Source organism: Oncorhynchus clarkii, unplaced genomic scaffold (genome assembly GCF_045791955.1).
Source record: "Oncorhynchus clarkii lewisi isolate Uvic-CL-2024 unplaced genomic scaffold, UVic_Ocla_1.0 unplaced_contig_797_pilon_pilon, whole genome shotgun sequence".
Classification (NCBI taxonomy): Eukaryota; Metazoa; Chordata; class Actinopteri; order Salmoniformes; family Salmonidae; genus Oncorhynchus; species Oncorhynchus clarkii.
The window spans coordinates 142,015-162,319 of record NW_027258044.1 but is presented as its reverse complement, the minus strand read 5'-3'; the positions used below and the strand labels follow the sequence as shown (position 1 = coordinate 162,319).

At 47.5% G+C, this 20,305-nt stretch overlaps 1 protein-coding gene across 1 annotated transcript; it reads left to right on the top strand.

Moving 5' to 3' along the window:
• The first annotated feature begins 2,967 nt into the window (after positions 1–2,967).
• LOC139394622 (calcium-activated potassium channel subunit beta-4-like) lies at positions 2,968–17,134 on the top strand. The gene is made up of 3 exons (XM_071142723.1): positions 2,968–3,072; positions 5,055–5,191; positions 16,846–17,134. Exons 1-3 carry the CDS (start codon positions 2,968–2,970, stop codon positions 17,132–17,134), a joined length of 531 nt encoding a protein of 176 aa, XP_070998824.1.
• The last annotated feature ends 3,171 nt before the right edge of the window (positions 17,135–20,305 follow it).

Genomic DNA, 20,305 nt, shown 5'->3' with positions numbered 1-20,305 from the left:
TAATGTAATAGGAATCTAACTGCAATAGAAACATTGGTTCAGTCAAATTGCCCACGAGGATATGATGTGTCATGTGTTTCAGTCATATTACAACGACCATGTTTCTATCTCCATACATGAACCAGAAGTAACCAGACATGTAATATTACATAAAGAGACAAGCACAAGGGATTACGGGTGTGTGTGTGTGTGTGTGTGTGTGTGTGTGTGTGTGTGTGTGTGTGTGTGTGTGTGTGTGTGTGTGTGTGTGTGTGTGTGTGTGTGTGTGTGTGTGTGTGTGTGTGTGTGTGTGTGTGTGTGTGTGTGTGTGTGTGTGTGTGTGTACATGGATGTATATGTGTGGTTTATGACGGATCGAGAGGATAAGAGAGTTGGGGGGGGAAATGAGATCGGAGATAATGTACTGTAACTGTCCCCATAGACAGCAATGCCATGAGATCAGAGATAATGTACTGTAACTGTCCCCATAGACAGCGATGCCATGAGACTGATAATGTACTGTAACTGTCCCCATAGACAGCAATGCCATGAGATCAGAGATAATGTACCGTAACTGCCCCCATAGACCGCAATGCCATGAGATCAGAGATAATGTACCGTAACTGTCCCCATAGACAGCAATGCCATGACATCAGAGATAATGTACTGTAACTTTCCTCATAGACAGCAATACCATGAGATCAGAGATAATGTACTGTAACTGTCCCCATAGACAGCAATGCCATGAGATCAGAGATAATGTACTGTAACTGTCCTCATAGACAGCAATGCCATGAGATCAGAGATAATGTACTGTAGGCAGCCAGTGAGTTTCAGGTTTGGGGAAGCTTACAATTTATCCCAAATTTCTGAATATTTCTAGTTGAAGTCAGAATTCGGGAAGTCATTAAAACTCGTTTTTCAACCACTCCACACATTTCTTGTTAACAAACTATAGTTTTGGCAAGTCAGTTAGGACATCTACTTTGCGCATGACACAAGTAATTATTTCACCTATAATTTACTGTATCACAATTCCAGTGGGTCAGAAGTTTACATACACTAAATTGACTGCCTTTAAACAGCTTGGAAAATTCCAGAAAATGATGTCATGGCTTTAGACGCTTCTGAAAGGCTAATTGACCTCATTTGAGTCGATTGGAGGTGTACCTGTGGATGTATTTCAAGGCCTACCTTCAAACTCAGTGCCTCTTTGCTTGATATCATGGGAAAATCAAAATAAATCAGCCAAGACCTCAGAAAATAAATTGTAGACCTCCACAAGTCTGGTTCATCCTTGGGAGCAATTTCCAAACCCCTGAAGGTACCATGTTCATGTGTACAAACAACAGTACGCAAGTATTAACACCATGGGACCACGCAGCCGTCATACCGCTCAGGAAGGAGACGCATTCTGTCTCCTAGAGATGAGCGTACTTTGGTGCGAAAAGTGCAAATCAATCTCAGAACAACAGGAAAGGACCTTGTGAAGATGCTGGAGGAAACAGGTATAAAAGTATCTATATCCACAGTTAAACAAGTCCTAAATTGACATAACCTGAAAGTTCGCTCAGCAAGGAAGAAGCCACTGCTCCAAAACCGCCATAAAAAAGCCAGACTACGGTTTGCAACTGCACATTGGGACAAAGATCGTACTTTTTGGAGAAATGTCCTCTGGTCTGATGAAACAAAAATAGAACTGTTTGGCCGTAATGACCATCGTCATGTCTGGAGGAAAAAGGGGGAGGCTTGGAAGCCGAAGAACACCATCCCAACCGTGAAGCACGGGGGTGGTAGCATCATGTTGTGGGGGTGCTTTGCTGCAGGAGGGACTGGTGCACTTCACAAAATAGATGGCATCATGAGGTAGGAAAATTATGTGGATATATTGAAGCAACATCTCAAGACATCAGTCAGGAAGTTAAAGCTTGGTCGCAAATGGGTCTTCCAAATGGACAATGACCCCAAGCATACTTCCAAAGTTGGATCAAAATGGCTTAAGGACAACAAAGTCCAGGTATTGGAGTGGTCATCACAAAGCCCTGACCTCAACCCTATAGAAAAGTTGTGGGCAGAACTGAATAAGCGTGTGCGAGCAAGGAGGCCTTACAACCCTGACTCAGTTACACCTGTCAGGAGGAATGGGCCAAAATTCACCCAACTTATTGTGGGAAGCTTGTGGAAGTCTACCCGGAATGTTTGACCCAAGTTAAACAATTTAAAGGCAATGCTACAAAATACTAATTGAGTGTTTGTAAACTTCGGACCCGCTGGGAATGTGATGAAAAAAAATGAATGCTGAAATAAATCATTCTCTACTATTATTCTGACATTTCACAATCTTAAAATCTTTAAAAAATCAAGTGGTGATCCTAACGGACCTAAGACAGGGATTTTTTACTCTGATTAAATGTCAGGAATTGTGAAAAACTGTTTAAATGTATTTGGCTCAGGTGTATGTAAACTTCCCACTTCAACTGTAGGTATTCCTCTTGTCCAGATGGGATAGGGCAGTGTGCAGTGTGATGGCGATTGCCTTGCGAGGGTTAACACATTTAAATGTCTTATTCACGTCGGCCACAGAGAAGGAGTGTTGTTCATTCCTGATATAGAGTCATTTAGAGTGTTGTTCATTCCTGATATAGAGTCATTTAGAGTGTTGTTCATTCCTGATATAGAGTAATTTAGAGTGTTGTTCATTCCTGATATAGAGTCATTTAGAGTGTTGTTCATTCCTGATATAGAGTCATTTAGAGTGTTGTTCATTCCTGATATAGAGTCATTTAGAGTGTTGGTCATTCCTGATATAGAGTCATTTAGAGTGTTGTTCATTCCTGATATAGAGCCATTTATAGTGTTTTTCATTCCTGACGTAGGGCCATTTCAGCCAGGCTTTCTATCTCACCAAAGCCAACAATATGGTCTATGTGATGGAGGTGGCAGAGGTAATGGTGACCACCGACCAACCAGCACCACATTATCAGGAGAATGAATTACCCCGACTTCCCCCGCGTCCCCTTCTTCGCTCCCCTTGCCCCAATTCGCACTGCGCGGCCCCGACCAGAGAATTTCCATGGAAACCCTGTTGCCCTGGTGAAAGATTATCCTCCGACTGGATTCCAATCAGACACCCCATGGGTTCTGTTTTGTTCCAGTGCCCACAGCTCTGGCTCTTCATGCCCTGAAAAGTAGACTGAGGAAAATGATGTGAAACTGTGATTGCCTCCCAAATGGAACCCTTGTCCTTATATGGTAGTGATCTACTTTCAACCAGAGGCCTATAGGCTTTCATCAACAGTAGTGAACTATATAGGTAATGTCATGGAAATAGGGCGTCATTTCAGACAGACTGAGGGAGAATGACAGCTTGACTCGGACACGGAAGAAAAGCTTCTTATATCTCCCATGGAGGGTAGAGGATTACCTTCAGGGCTTTATCAACCAGGGGATGGATGTAGACAGTGTCTGTATCTCTCACGGTTCTCACCTGTAGTCTCTTCTAGACTGTGTATGTATCTCTCACGATCCTCACCTGTAGTGTCTTCTAGACAGTGTCTGTATCTCTCACGGTTCTCACCTGTAGTCTCTTCTAGACAGTGTCTGTATCTCTCACGATCCTCACATGTAGTCTCTTCTAGACAGTGTCTGTATCTCTCACGGTTCTCACCTGTAGTCTCTTCTAGACTGTGTATGTATCTCTCACAATCCTCACCTGTAGTCTCTTCTAGACTGTGTATGTATCTCTCACGATCCTCACCTGTAGTGTCTTCTAGACAGTGTCTGTATCTCTCACGGTCCTCACATGTAGTCTCTTCTAGACAGTATCTGTATCTCTCACGGTCCTCACCTGTAGTCTCTTCTAGACAGTGTCTGTATCTCTCACGATCCTCACCTGTAGTGTCTTCTAGACAGTGTCTGTATCTCTCACGATCCTCACCTGTAGTGTCTTCTAGACAGTGTCTGTATCTCTCACGATCCTCACCTGTAGTGTCTTCTAGACAGTGTCTGTATCTCTCACGATCCTCACCTGTAGTCTCTTCTAGACAGTGTCTGTATCTCTCACGGTCCTCACATGTAGTCTCTTCTAGACAGTGTCTGTATCTCTCACGGTCCTCACATGTAGTCTCTTCTAGACTGTGTATGTATCTCTCACGATCCTCACCTGTAGTGTCTTCTAGACAGTGTCTGTATCTCTCACGATCCTCACATGTAGTCTCTTCTAGACAGTGTCTGTATCTCTCACGATCCTCACCTGTAGTCTCTTCTAGACAGTGTCTGTATCTCTCACGGCCCTCACCTGTAGTCTCTTCTAGACAGTGTCTGTATCTCTCACGGTCCTCACCTGTAGTCTCTTCTAGACAGTGTCTGTATCTCTCACGGTTCTCACATGTTCAAGGGGAAATTGGAGTCTCTTTTACATCTGCATTTAAGATGACTTGGTTGACCTTTGTAGCCCTATCAACCTCATGCACAGTACGTTTTTTGCTGCCCTGTTTATGTCTGTTTGAATGTGTTTCTGTCACGATCAGTGGAGGCTGCTGAGGGGAGGATGACTCATAATAATGGCTGGAATGGAGTCAATGGAACGGTGTCAACCACAGGGAAACCACGTGTTTGATGTGTTTAATACCCTATGTCTTGATGCATTACATTATGGCTAGTAGCACTGTATAACACTCTCTCTCTCTCCCTTCCTCTCCTCCTCTCTCTCTCTTTCTCTCTCTCCCTCCCTCTCCCTCTCCCTCCCTGTCTCTCTTTCTCTCTCTCGCGCGCTCTCTCTCTCTCTCTCTCTCTCTCCCTCCCTGTTTCTCGCTCTCTCCCTTCCTCTCCTCCTCTCTCTCTCTTTCTCTCTTTCTTTCTTTCTCTCTCTCTCCCTCTCTCTCCCTCTCCCTCCCTGTCTCTCTCTCTCCCTCCCTCTCTCCATCTCTCTCTCTCTCTCTCTCTCTCTCCTTCTCTCTCCCTCTCCCTCCCTGTCTCTCTCTCTCCCTCCCTCCCTCCCTCTCTCTCTCCCTCCCTCTCTCTCTCTCTCCCTCCCTGTCTCTCTCTCTCTCTCTCCTTCTCTCTCCCTCTCTCTCTCTGTCCAGTGCTCGTACGTTCCTCCATGTGAGAGGGACAACCAGAAGAACAAGGACAACGTTCTGTGGTGGGAGGACTACTGGACTAAAGAGGTCAGCTCCCAATCCTTCACCTGTTTCTTCAACCAGCAGAGAAGGTGAGACCCTCCCCTAAACCCTACCGTTAGTCCCTCCCCTAACTCTAAACCCTTCCCGCTAGCCCCTCCCCTAACTTTAAACCCTACCGCTAGCCCCTCCCCAAACTCTAAACCCTACCGCTAGCCCCTCCCCTAACCCTAAACCCTACCGCTAGCCCCTCCCCTAACTTTAAACCCTACCGCTAGCCCCTCCCCTAACTCTAAACCCTACCGCTAGCCCCTCCCCTAACCCTAAACCCTACCGCTATCCCCTCCCCTAACCCCTACCACAAGCCCCTCCCCTAACCCCTACCACTAGCCCCTCCCCTAACCCTAACCCTAAACCCTACCGCTATCCCCTCCCCTAACCCCTACCACTAGCCCCTCCCCTAACCCCTACCACTAGCCCCTCCCCTAACCCTAAACCCTACCGCTATCCCCTCCCCTAACCCCTACCACTAGCCCCTCCCCTAACCCCTACCACTAGCCCCTCCCCTAACCCTAAACCCTACCGCTATCCCCTCCCCTAACCCCTACCACTAGCCCCTTCCCTAACCCTAAACCCTACCGCTATCCCCTCCCCTAACCTCTACCACTAGCCCGTCCCCTAACCCTAAACCCTACTATTAGACCCTCCCCTAACCCTAAACCCTACCACTAGCCCCTCCCCTCCCCAACCCTAAACCCTACTATTAGACCCTCCCCTACCCCTAAACCCTACCCTACCCTCCCCTAACCCTACCACTAGCCCCTCCCGTAACCCTACACCCTACTATTAGACCCTCCTCCCCCTAAACCTTATCACTAGCCCCTCCCTTAACCTAAACTCTAACACTAGCCCCTCACACGCTCCCTGGTTATACAGCAGCACCTTCAGAGCTGTCACGAGACCAAACACGTGTTTGCTGAAAGTAAAACACAAACACTTTTTTCCTCCAAAGAGATTCTAGAGATTTGAGACCCGTCCGGGCGGGTTTGTCAGGACGGGCTCAGTCTGCAGTCTATTTTAGGGAGAAGCAGTGAGAACCAGATGGCCAAGGTGTAACAATGTAATGTGGCCGCCTTTCAAAAACCCTCTCTGTTCTTTTTCAACTAACTATTGCTATTTTCACGTGTAATATTTTCCTGCAGTAAGTCTTAACTCTTAACATTACTTACATTTGACAAAGCGAATATGGCAAAGACAGTAGCAGACAGGCAGTGAAGTCACAAGATGCACCTGGTCATCAGCTGTGTGGTGATGGGAGAGTCTGTCGCCTGCTGTGGATCCATTTCCTGTGGGGCAGGACGTGACATGTTCATGTACTGTAGGGAGTAGTCTGAGAACACCACTTATCAACACTTGTCCGTGGCCAATCATCCCTTCAGTGGCTATTTTTGGAGGCTCATTGGATCTTGTTGAGAAAGTGTGACTCAAGTAATCAACACGTACTGTTGCAGACCGTGTGGGTCTCATGGTACACCTGGGGCCTGGTACACGTGGTACACCTGGGGCCTGGTACACCTGGTACACCTGGTACACCTGGGGCCTGGTACACCTGGTACACCTGGGGCCTGGTACACGTGGTACACCTGGGGCCTGGTACACCTGGTACACCTGGTACACCTGGGGCCTGGTACACCTGGTACACCTGGGGCCTGGTACACCTGGTACACCTGGGGCCTGGTACACGTGGTACACCTGGGGCCTGGTACACCTGGTACACCTGGTACACCTGGGGCCTGGTACACCTGGTACACCTGGTACACGTGGTACACCTGGGGCCTGGTACACCTGGTACACCTGGTACACCTGGTACACCTGGGGCTTGTATCCAGGACACTCTTCTTTATTTAACTCCGGAAGTCAGTTCAGAACAACTTCTTATTTACAATGACGGCCTAATCCCGAACGACGCTGGGACAATTGTGCGCCGCCCTATGGGACTCGCAATCACGGCCAGTTGTGTTACAGCCTGAAATCGAACCAGTGTCTGTAGTGGCTAAAATGCAGTGCCTTATAGACCGCTGTGCCACTCGGGAGCCCTCCACCTCTTGAGTTGGGCCTTTTGTTCCTCAGGGCAGATCATTGTATTGCAGATTTATCTTGTCCCAATGCCAGTGATTTTCTCCCATCACCAGTAAACTCGTAGATTGATTGAAATAAATGCAAAGTGTAACATATGTTTATAACTGAAATGGTACACAGATAGTGTTCAGAGGCCACTACGTTCCCTCTAGTCCAGTATTCAGAGGCCACTACGTTCCCTCTAGTCCAGTGTTCAGAGACCACTACGTTCCCTCTAGTCCAGTGTTCAGAGACCACTACGTTCCCTCTAGTCCAGTATTCAGAGACCACTACGTTCCCTCTAGTCCAGTATTCAGAGACCACTACGTTCCCTCTAGTCCTGTATTCAGAGGCCACTACGTTCCCTCTAGTCCAGTATTCAGAGACCACTACGTTCCCTCTAGTCCAGTATTCAGAGACCACTACGTTCCCTCTAGTCCAGTATTCAGAGACCACTACGTTCCCTCTAGTCCAGTGTTCAGAGGCCACTACGTTCCCTCTAGTCCAGTATTCAGAGACCACTACGTTCCCTCTAGTCCAGTATTCAGAGGCCACTACGTTCCCTCTAGTCCAGTATTCAGAGACCACTACGTTCCCTCTAGTCCAGTATTCAGAGACCACTACGTTCCCTCTAGTCCAGTGTTCAGAGACCACTACGTTCCCTCTAGTCCAGTATTCAGAGACCACTATGGTCCCTCTAGTCCAGTATTCAGAGACCACTACGTTCCCTCTAGTCCAGTATTCAGAGACCACTACGTTCCCTCTAGTCCTGTATTCAGAGGCCACTACGTTCCCTCTAGTCCAGTGTTCAGAGACCACTACGTTCCCTCTAGTCCAGTATTCAGAGGCCACTACGTTCCCTCTAGTCCAGTATTCAGAGGCCACTACGTTCCCTCTAGTCCTGTATTCAGAGACCACTACGTTCCCTCTAGTCCAGTGTTCAGAGACCACTACGTTCCCTCTAGTCCAGTATTCAGAGGCCACTACGTTCCCTCTAGTCCAGTATTCAGAGGCCACTACGTTCCCTCTAGTCCAGTATTCAGAGACCACTACGTTCCCTCTAGTCCAGTATTCAGAGACCACTACGTTCCCTCTAGTCCTGTATTCAGAGGCCACTACGTTCCCTCTAGTCCAGTGTTCAGAGGCCACTACGTTCCCTCTAGTCCAGTATTCAGAGACCACTACGTTCCCTCTAGTCCAGTATTCAGAGGCCACTACGTTCCCTCTAGTCCAGTATTCAGAGACCACTACGTTCCCTCTAGTCCAGTATTCAGAGGCCACTACGTTCCCTCTAGTCCAGTATTCAGAGACCACTACGTTCCCTCTAGTCCTGTATTCAGAGGCCACTACGTTCCCTCTAGTCCAGTGTTCAGAGGCCACTACGTTCCCTCTAGTCCAGTATTCAGAGACCAATACGTTCCCTCTAGTCCTGTATTCAGAGGCCACTACGTTCCCTCTAGTCCAGTGTTCAGAGACCACTACGTTCCCTCTAGTCCAGTATTCAGAGACCACTACGTTCCCTCTAGTCCAGTATTCAGAGACCACTACGTTCCCTCTAGTCCAGTGTTCAGAGACCACTACGTTCCCTCTAGTCCAGTATTCATAGACCACTACGTTCCCTCTAGTCCAGTATTCAGAGACCACTACGTTCCCTCTAGTCCAGTATTCAGAGACCACTACGTTTCCTCTAGTCCAGTATTCAGAGGCCACTACGTTCCCTCTAGTCCAGTGTTCAGAGACCACTACGTTCCCTCTAGTCCAGTATTCAGAGACCACTACGTTCCCTCTAGTCCAGTATTCAGAGGCCACTACGTTCCCTCTAGTCCAGTATTCAGAGACCACTACGTTCCCTCTAGTCCAGTGTTCAGAGGCCACTACGTTCCCTCTAGTCCCGTATTCAGAGAACACTACGTTCCCTCTAGTCCAGTATTCAGAGGCCACTACGTTCCCTCTAGTCCAGTATTCAGAGGCCACTACGTTCCCTCTAGTCCAGTATTCAGAGGCCACTACGTTCCCTCTAGTCCAGTGTTCAGAGACCACTACGTTCCCTCTAGTCCAGTATTCAGAGACCACTACGTTCCCTCTAGTCCAGTGTTCAGAGACCACTACGTTCCCTCTAGTCCAGTGTTCAGAGACCACTACGTTCCCTCTAGTCCAGTATTCAGAGGCCACTACGTTCCCTCTAGTCCAGTGTTCAGAGACCACTACGTTCCCTCTAGTCCAGTATTCAGAGACCACTACGTTCCCTCTAGTCCAGTGTTCAGAGACCACTACGTTCCCTCTAGTCCAGTATTCAGAGACCACTACGTTCCCTCTAGTCCAGTGTTCAGAGACCACTACGTTCCCTCTAGTCCAGTATTCAGAGGCCACTACGTTCCCTCTAGTCCAGTATTCAGAGGCCACTACGTTCCCTCTAGTCCAGTATTCAGAGGCCACTACGTTCCCTCTAGTCCAGTGTTCAGAGACCACTACGTTCCCTCTAGTCCAGTGTTCAGAGACCACTACGTTCCCTCTAGTCCAGTATTCAGAGACCACTACGTTCCCTCTAGTCCAGTATTCAGAGACCACTACGTTCCCTCTAGTCCAGTATTCAGAGGCCACTACGTTCCCTCTAGTCCAGTATTCAGAGGCCACTACGTTTCCTCTAGTCCAGTATTCAGAGACCACTACGTTCCCTCTAGTCCAGTATTCAGAGACCACTACGTTCCCTCTAGTCCAGTGTTCAGAGACCACTACGTTCCCTCTAGTCCAGTATTCAGAGACCACTACGTTCCCTCTAGTCCAGTGTTCAGAGACCACTACGTTCCCTCTAGTCCAGTGTTCAGAGACCACTACGTTCCCTCTAGTCCAGTATTCAGAGACCACTACGTTCCCTCTAGTCCAGTGTTCAGAGACCACTACGTTCCCTCTAGTCCAGTATTCAGAGACCACTACGTTCCCTCTAGTCCAGTATTCAGAGACCACTACGTTCCCTCTAGTCCAGTGTTCAGAGACCACTACGTTCCCTCTAGTCCAGTATTCAGAGACCACTACGTTCCCTCTAGTCCAGTGTTCAGAGACCACTACGTTCCCTCTAGTCCAGTGTTCAGAGACCACTACGTTCCCTCTAGTCCAGTGTTCAGAGACCACTACGTTCCCTCTAGTCCAGTATTCAGAGGCCACTACGTTCCCTCTAGTCCAGTGTTCAGAGACCACTACGTTCCCTCTAGTCCAGTATTCAGAGACCACTACGTTCCCTCTAGTCCAGTGTTCAGAGACCACTACGTTCCCTCTAGTCCAGTATTCAGAGACCACTACGTTCCCTCTAGTCCAGTATTCAGAGACCACTACGTTCCCTCTAGTCCAGTGTTCAGAGACCACTACGTTCCCTCTAGTCCAGTATTCAGAGGCCACTACGTTCCCTCTAGTCCAGTATTCAGAGGCCACTACGTTCCCTCTAGTCCAGTATTCAGAGGCCACTACGTTCCCTCTAGTCCAGTGTTCAGAGACCACTACGTTCCCTCTAGTCCAGTGTTCAGAGACCACTACGTTCCCTCTAGTCCAGTATTCAGAGACCACTACGTTCCCTCTAGTCCAGTATTCAGAGACCACTACGTTCCCTCTAGTCCAGTATTCAGAGGCCACTACGTTCCCTCTAGTCCAGTATTCAGAGGCCACTACGTTTCCTCTAGTCCAGTATTCAGAGACCACTACGTTCCCTCTAGTCCAGTATTCAGAGACCACTACGTTCCCTCTAGTCCAGTGTTCAGAGACCACTACGTTCCCTCTAGTCCAGTATTCAGAGACCACTACGTTCCCTCTAGTCCAGTGTTCAGAGACCACTACGTTCCCTCTAGTCCAGTGTTCAGAGACCACTACGTTCCCTCTAGTCCAGTATTCAGAGACCACTACGTTCCCTCTAGTCCAGTGTTCAGAGACCACTACGTTCCCTCTAGTCCAGTATTCAGAGACCACTACGTTCCCTCTAGTCCAGTATTCAGAGACCACTACGTTCCCTCTAGTCCAGTGTTCAGAGACCACTACGTTCCCTCTAGTCCAGTATTCAGAGACCACTACGTTCCCTCTAGTCCAGTGTTCAGAGACCACTACGTTCCCTCTAGTCCAGTATTCAGAGACCACTACGTTCCCTCTAGTCCAGTATTCAGAGGCCTGTGAACTCCTCAGCAGAGTTGACTCTGTCCTACGTTCCCTCTAGTCCATTGTTCAGAGGCCTGTGAACTCCTCAGTAGAGTTGACTCTGTCCTACGTTCCCTCTAGTCCAGTATTCAGAGGCCTGTGAACTCCTCAGCAGAGTTGACTCTGCCCTACGTTCCTTCTAGTCCATTGTTCAGAGGCCTTTGAACTCCTCAGTAGAGTTGACTCTGTCCTACGTTCCCTCTAGTCCAGTATTCAGTTGGCTGACACTGGGCTGTATCTTCCACTGCAGTCTACACTGCACTACTGTGTGCTACTGTATAGTGCTGTGTAATGCTGTATGGCTGCTGCAGTGTTGGCCTAAGTGGGCCCCTCCAGACCACTGCTTACCCCAAAAGAGCCTGATTACAGACCATTTTATTTATATATCATCTAAAATATGTACATATTTTAACTCAATACCCGTTCCAATTCTTAGTTTGCATGCAAGCTGTTCGTAAGTAAAGGTTTAATGTAATAAAGAAGCAGAATGTCGAGTGGATAATGTTATTGAACATTTTATATCCAACACCTGCTTTGTGATCTTTTGCTATTTGGGATAATTATTACTTTTTCACACTTTGTTAACTGGAACATAAAGAGTATGAATCACCCCATAAACAACAATAAAATCATATTGCTGTATATCTGTATCCACCTCATCCCTGGCATCTGTTATCTCTCTGATAAATATTCCTCTTGACGTAATCAGTCTGTATTTACTCTTGTAACCAGATGCTCTGATTATACGCCTGACAATTACTGTTAGAAACATCTCCTCATTCAGAGATATCATCAACATCCCCTCATTCAGAGGTATCATCAACATCCCCTCATTCAGAGGTATCATCAACATCCCCTCATTCAGAGGTATCATCAACATCCCCTCATTCAGAGGTATCATCAACATCCCCTCATTCAGAGATATCATCAACTCCCCTCATTCAGAGGTATCATCAACATCCCCTCATTCAGAGGTATCATCAACATCCCCTCATTCAGAGGTATCATCAACATCCCCTCATTTAGAGATATCATCAACATCCCCTCATTCAGAGGTATCATCAACATCCCCTCATTTAGAGATATCATCAACATTCCCTCATTTAGAGATATCATCAACATCCCCTCATTCAGAGGTATCATCAACATCCCCTCATTCAGAGGTATCATCAACATTCCCTCATTCAGAGGTATCATCAACATCCCCTCATTCAGAGGTATCATCAACATCCCCTCATTCAGAGGTATCATCAACATCCCCTCATTCAGAGGTATCATCAACATCCCCTCATTCAGAGATATCATCAACATCCCCTCATTCAGAGATATCATCAACATCCCCTCATTCAGAGGTATCATCAACATCCCCTCATTCAGAGGTATCATCAACATCCCCTCATTCAGAGGTATCATCAACATCCCCTCATTCAGAGGTATCATCAACATCCCCTCATTCAGAGGTATCGTCAACTCCCCTCATTCAGAGGTATCATCAACTCCTGTTAACTACTCTTAAAAACATTCCCTAATTCAGAGGTATCATCAACATCCCCTCATTCAGAGATATCATCAACTCCCCTCATTCAGAGGTATGATCAACCCCCCTCATTCAGAGGTATCATCAACATCCCCTCATTCAGAGGTATCATCAACATCCCCTCATTCAGAGATATCATCAACTCCCCTCATTCAGAGGTATCATCAACACCCCTCATTCAGAGGTATCATCAACACCCCTCATTCAGAGGTATCATCAACATCCCCTCATTCAGAGGTATCATCAACACCTGTTAACTACTGTAAGAAACATCCCTTCATTCAGAGATATCATCAACTCCCCCCATCCAGAGGTATCATCAACATCTCCTCATTCAGAGGTATCATCAACATCTCCTCATTCAGAGGTATCATCAACATCTCCTCATTCAGAGGTATCATCAACATCCCCTCATTCAGAGGTATCATCAACATTCCCTCATTCAGAGGTTTCATCAACACCCCTCATTCAGAGGTATCATCAACATCCCCTCATTTAGAGATATCATCAACTCCCCTCATTCAGAGGTATCATCAACTCCCCTCATTCAGAGGTATCATCAACATCCCCTCATTCAGAGGTATCATCAACATCCCCTCATTCAGAGATATCATCAACTCCCCTCATTCAGAGGTATCATCAACATCCCCTCATTCAGAGGTATCATCAACATCCCCTCATTCAGAGGTATCATCAACATCCCCTCATTTAGAGATATCATCAACTCCCCTCATTCAGAGGTATCATCAACATCCCCTCATTTAGAGATATCATCAACTCCCCTCATTCAGAGATATCATCAACATCCCCTCATTCAGAGGTATCATCAACATCCCCTCATTTAGAGATATCATCAACTCCCTTCATTCAGAGGTATCATCAACATCCCCTCATTCAGAGGTATCATCAACATCCCCTCATTCAGAGGTATCATCAACATCCCTCATTCAGAGGTAACCCACTGTTCCCCTGAACAAGGCAGTTAACCCACTGTTCCCCTGAACAAGACAGTTAACCCACTGTTCCACTGAACAAGACAGTTAACCCACTGTTCCCCTGAACAAGACAGTTAACCCACTGTTCCACTGAACAAGACAGTTAACCAACTGTTCCCCTGAACAAGGCAGTTAACCCACTGTTCCCCTGAACAAGGCAGTTAACCCACTGTTCCCCTGAACAAGACAGTTAACCCTCTGTTCCCCTGAACAAGGCAGTAAACCCACTGTTCCCCTGAACAAGACAGTTAACCCACTGTTCCCCTGAACAAGGCAGTTAACCCACTGTTCCCCTGAACAAGGCAGTTAACCCACTGTTCCCCTGAACAAGGCAGTTAACCCACTGTTCCTCTGAACAAGGCAGTTAACCCACTGTTCCTCTGAACAAGGCAGTTAACCCACTGTTCCCCTGAACAAGGCAGTTAACCCACTGTTCCCCTGAACAAGGCAGTTAACCCACTGTTCCCCTGAACAAGGCAGTTAACCCACTGTTCTCCTGAACAAGGCAGTTAACCCACTGTTCCTCTGAACAAGGCAGTTAACCCACTGTTCCCCTGAACAAGGCAGTTAACCCACTGTTCCCCTGAACAAGGCAGTTAACCCACTGTTCCCCTGAACAAGGCAGTTAACCCACTGTTCCCCTGAACAAGGCAGTTAACCCACTGTTCCCCTGAACAAGGCAGTTAACCCACTGTTCCCCTGAACAAGGCAGTTAACCCACTGTTCCCCTGAACAAGGCAGTTAACCCACTGTTCCCCTGAACAAGGCAGTTAACCCACTGTTCCCCTGAACAAGGCAGTTAACCCACTGTTCCCCTGAACAAGGCAGTTAACCCACTGTTCCCCTGAACAAGGCAGTTAACCCACTGTTCCCCTGAACAAGGCAGTTAACCCACTGTTCCCCTGAACAAGGCAGTTAACCCACTGTTCCCCTGAACAAGGCAGTTAACCCACTGTTCCTCGTGGATGTGGATAAAGGCAGCAGATTCAGAGGGGTTAAACGCTGAAGACACATTTCAGTTGAATACATTCAGTTGGACGACTGACCAGGTCTTTCCCTAAACGAGGGGATAATGTTATTACTCCTTCACACATGATGTAGCGTTTCTCTTCGTCTGTTCTGTATCGTCCCCTGTTCTCTGGCTACATCCAGGCTTTCAGTTTGTTCAAAGCTGTGCCTTCAATTCCCCCTCCTGACCTCCATCTTCCTTCATCCTGCCCTTGTCTCTTAGTATCTATCTGTCTGTCTACTCATCTCCCTTCATCCTGCCCTTGTCTTTTAGTATCTATCTGTCTGTCTGCTAATCTTCCTTCATCCTGCCCTTGTCTCTTAGTATCTATCTGTCTGTCTGCTCATCTTCCTTCATCCTGCCCTTGTCTCTTAGTATCTATCTGTCTGTCTGCTCATCTTCCTTCATCCTGCCCTTGTCTCTTAGTATCTATCTGTCTGTCTGCTCATCTTCCTTCATCCTGCCCTTGTCTCTTAGTATCTATCTGTCTGTCTGCTCATCTTCCTTCATCCTGCCCTTGTCTCTTAGTATCTATCTGTCTGTCTGCTCATCTTCCTTCATCCTGCCCTTGTCTCTTAGTATCTATCTGTCTGTCTGCTTATCTTCCTTCATCCTGCCCTTGTCTCTTAGTATGTATGTCTGTCTGCTCATCTCCCTTCATCCTGCCCTTGTCTCTTAGTATCTATCTGTCTTTGTGCTAATGTTTTTCTGTCAAGCCATCATAGTGATGCCATCCTCCTCCCTCCTCCCATCATCCTCCCTCCTCCCATCCTCCTCCCTCCTCCCATCATCCTCCCTCTTCCCAATCTCCTCCCTCCTCTCATCATCCTCCCTCTTCCCATCCTCCTCCCTCCTCCCATCCTCCTCCCATCCTCCTCCCATCCTCCTCCCTCCTCCCATCATCCTCCCTCTTCCCATCCTCCTCCCTCCTCCCCTCAACCTCCCTTCTCCCATCATCCTCCCTCCTCCCATCCTCCTCCCTCCTCCCATCATCCTCCCTCCTCCCCTCCTCCTCCCTCCTCCCATCATCCTCCCTCCTCCCTCCTCCTATTCTCCTCCCTCCTCCAATCATCCTCCCTTCTTCCATCATCCTCCCCCCTCCCATCATCCTCCCTCCTCCCATCATCCTCCCTCCTCCCATCATCATCCTCCCTCCTCCCATCCTCCTCCCTCCTCCCATCCTCCTACCTCCTCCCATCATCCTCCCTCCTCCCAGCCTCCTCCCTCCTCCTATCCTCCTCCCTCCTCCAATCATCCTCCCTTCTTCCATCATCCTCCCTCCTCCCATCATCCTCCCTCCTCCCATCATCCTCCTCCCTCCTCCCATCCTCCTCCCTCCTCCCATCCTCCTCCCTCCTCCCATCCTCCTCCCTCCTCCCATCCTCCTCCCTCCTCCCATCATCCTCCCTCCTCCCATCCTCCTCCCTCCTCCCATCCTCCTCCCTCCTCCCATCCTCCTCCCTCCTCCCATCATCCTCCCTCCTCCCATCATCCTCCCTCCTCCTTCCATGTCTCTGTCTTTCTCCATCCCATCTTGCATTGCTGCCAGCTGTAGCTGTCTGCCATGTGCTCCTGATGTCTCTTCCCTCCTCCACCCCTCACCCTCCTTCAAAGAGTCGGTGCTAAATCACTCCTGTGGATAGAAACCTTCTTGTGGATCCTGACTTCTCTGCAACTAAGTGAAACGTGATGTACTTTGTCCCTGGATGGAATCCAGAATATATTTCTCTTAGATCATCAGACAAACCTTCACATTTAATGTTGATAGGTGACATTTGTGCTGCATTTTGTCTCTTTTCTGTCAACACTGAAGTTCCTGATTGACAGACATTGCTTTGCATTCTGTAAACACTCACCCCTTTCTTGTTGCCTCATGCCCCCCTATCTTCCTACTCTTTTACCCCCCTGCAGGCCTGACGACGTACTGTGGCGGCGCTCCCACGACGCCAGCGTCCTCCTCCACTGCGTCCTGTGGCCCATGGTGAGCCTGCTGGTGGGTACCCTCATCGTCCTTCTCACCGTGTGCGCCCGCAGCCTGGCCGTGCGCGCCGAGGCCATCCAAAAGAGGAAGTGCTCGTACGAGCCGGCAGGCAACTCAGAGCAGGGCAAGACGCCGCCCAACACCAACACCGCCTCCTTCCGGACCCTGCCGATGTTCGCTGTCCCTATCCGACGCAGAGACCGGGAACAGGAACACTAGATGGATGGATTGATAGATTGATAATGACTGTGGTCTCAGTGGTGGATGTTGTGTGATGAGGACCTCATAGAAGCGGGGAATGTTTGAACTTCCCTATTATGACTGTTCCGAACACTCTCATTCCGCTGGACTGGACTCGAGGCTCATGCACAAGAAATGCTTGTCTGTCTTGTCTTGGTGTGTTTGTCTACTTGTGTAAGAGCCATTTTGTCAGTTCAACTCTCAGCTGGTGAGGGCCTTTTCTAATGCTCTGTGTATTACAGTGCGATGGTTATGTCTATGACTAAGCAAAAATCCCAAAAGGACAATGCCGCTTTCTGTCACGGGTCATGTTTTGGACAGGTCTGTGTTACGTGTTGAGCCTCTGTGTCTCTGTGCTGATTGTAATGTTGTTTGTGTTTACTTCACTGGCCGAGCTCGGTCTCAAAGTTCAGAGTTCACTGACTTACAAACAGGAAATGTCTGTTACGTTTGAACTCTCTTTAAATAGACTCTTCATTACAAACCCCTGGTCGTATGAAAGGAGGGATCGTGAGGGCTACCCGGCCAGGACCACCTGAGAAGAATCTTCAACACCAGTTACACAAAATGTCAGTGCTTTGTTCAGAGAGAATGCGGTGAAAGGAATTCTGGGAGAGTCCTTCTAATCTCTGGGACGACAGAGCCAGAAGCAGACCTTGGTCTGATCACCCCCAGCATGATGTACGGTCTTCTTCTCTAGGTGGTATTAGGAAGTGTTTAAATGCCTATCTCACTGTTACTGTTCTTTAACACCCCGGGCCACGATTTAAACAAATCGCAACAATGTGTATATTACTTTTAAAGGCATATTACGGTTTGTTTTAATCCGGTTCCCCCTCTCTCTCCTCTCTGTACCACCTGCCTTTTACTAAACCTGTTTCTAACAAGGCTTCTTTAAGACATCTGTCCAACTACAGCCAACCCAACCGCCATGGACGGTATATGTCTGTTGTTCATTTTCAGTTGGTTGCCGCAGGACATGTTTGAACCTATTTGGTCCCGATTCAATATGTAGACTTGGCCACGGACAGTTGGTCTGGGTTCAATATGTAGACTGGGCCACGGACAGTTGGTCTGGGTTCAATATGTAGACTGGGCCACGGACAGCTGGTCTGGGTTCAATATGTAGACTGGGCCATGGACAGTTGGTTTGGGTTCAATATGTAGACTGGGCCACGGACAGTTGGTCTGGGTTCAATATGTAGACTGGGCCACGGACAGTTGGTCTGGGTTCAATATGTAGACTGGGCCACGGACAGTTGGTCTGGGTTAAATATGTAGACTGGGCCATGGACAGTTGGTCTGGGTTCAATATGTAGACTGGGCCAGGGACAGTTGGTCTGGGTTCAATATGTAGACTGGGCCATGGACAGTTGGTCTGGGTTCAATATGTAGACTGGGCCAGGGACAGTTGGTCTGGGTTCAATATGTAGACTGGGCCACGGACAGTTGGTCTGGGTTAAATATGTAGACTGGGCCACAGACAGTTGGTCTGGGTTCAATATGTAGACTGGGCCACGGACAGTTGGTCTGGGTTCGGGACAAAACCTGGGATAGGTAGTTTGTCTGTGGTTGGATAGATGTGCAGATGCCTTGACTGTAGCAACTTCCTCTGCAGTCTGTCTTCTGCCTTACCTTCTGTCAGTTAGTGGTTTTAGTTTTTTTCACGATGCAAATTGAATGTGTTTTCTTACCACAGTAGCAGACTTTTGCATCGTTTTGAATAGTTTGTCGTCCGTATGAGTTACCGCTCTCCAATTGGTTTGAATAGTTTGTTGTCCGTATGAGTTACCGCTCTCCGATTGGTTTGAATAGTTTGTTGTCCGTATGAGTTACCGCTCTCCGATTGGTTTGAATAGTTTGTAGTCCGTTTGAGTTACCGCTCTCCGATTGGTTTGAATAGTTTGTCGTCCGTATGAGTTACCGCTCTCCGATTGGTTTGAATAGTTTGTCGTCCGTATGAGTTACCGCTCTCCGATTGGTTTGAATAGTTTGTTGTCCGTATGAGTTACCGCTTTCTGATTGGTTTGAATAGTTTGTCGTCCGTATGAGTTACCGCTCTCCGATTGGTTTGAATAGTTTGTTGTCCGTATGAGTTACCGCTTTCTGATTGGTTTGAATAGTTTGTCGTCCGTTTGTGTTACCGCTCTCCGATTGGTTTGAATAGTTTGTCGTCCGTATGAGTTACCGCTCTCCGATTGGTTTGAATAGTTTGTCGTCCGTTTGTGTTACCGCTCTCCGATTGGTTTGAATAGTTTGTCGTCCGTTTGTGTTACCGCTCTCCGATTGGTTTGAATAGTTTGTCGTCCGTTTGTGTTACCGCTCTCCGATTGGTTTGAATAGTTTGTCGTCCGTTTGTGTTACCGCTCTCCGATTGGTTTGAACAGCTAGTACATCCAGTTAGTGTTTTCCATCCGATTGGATAAGAGAAGAATGTGATCTGACTACAAATCGTTACACCTTCCTACCCTGCTCCAAGAAAAGGCTTGCTCTCGACTGCGTTAATCAGACGTACAGGAGTATTCACTTGTGCATTTTCTACAACAGAAGTAGCTAAGACGTTGTTGTCCTTGGCTAAAAGAGGAATGATATTTCATACATAAAGCCATATGCTGAACATGTGATTGCAGTAAGAGGCAGCTCCAGGGGAGGTTATGTCCTCCTACAATAGGAGCTGTAACAGTAGTACTAAACTAATATATTTTGTGTTGGAAAGAGAATGTTTTTTTATAAAGCCAATCCATTTAAAACATCTGCTGCATAATGATGAGTAATAGTGCCTGATAGATATCTTTAATAAAAAGAATAAGAGTTATTGTCTTCAAAATAGTTTATTACTGCACCATATTCTTCTTCTTTCATAAATACATCTTCTTTGGGATCGGTGTCCCTTCCACGGGACGGTTGAGCTAACGGACTGTAGGCTAATGCGATTAGCATGAGGTTGTAAGTAACAAGAACATTTCCCAGGACATAGACATATCTGATATGGGCAGAAAGCTTACATTCTTGTTAATCTAACTGCACTGTCCAAATGTATAGTAGCTATTACAGTGAAAGAATACCATGCTATTGTTTGAGGAGAGTGCACAATTTTGAAGATGAAAAGTTATTAATAAACAAATTAGGCACATTTGGGCAGTCTTGATA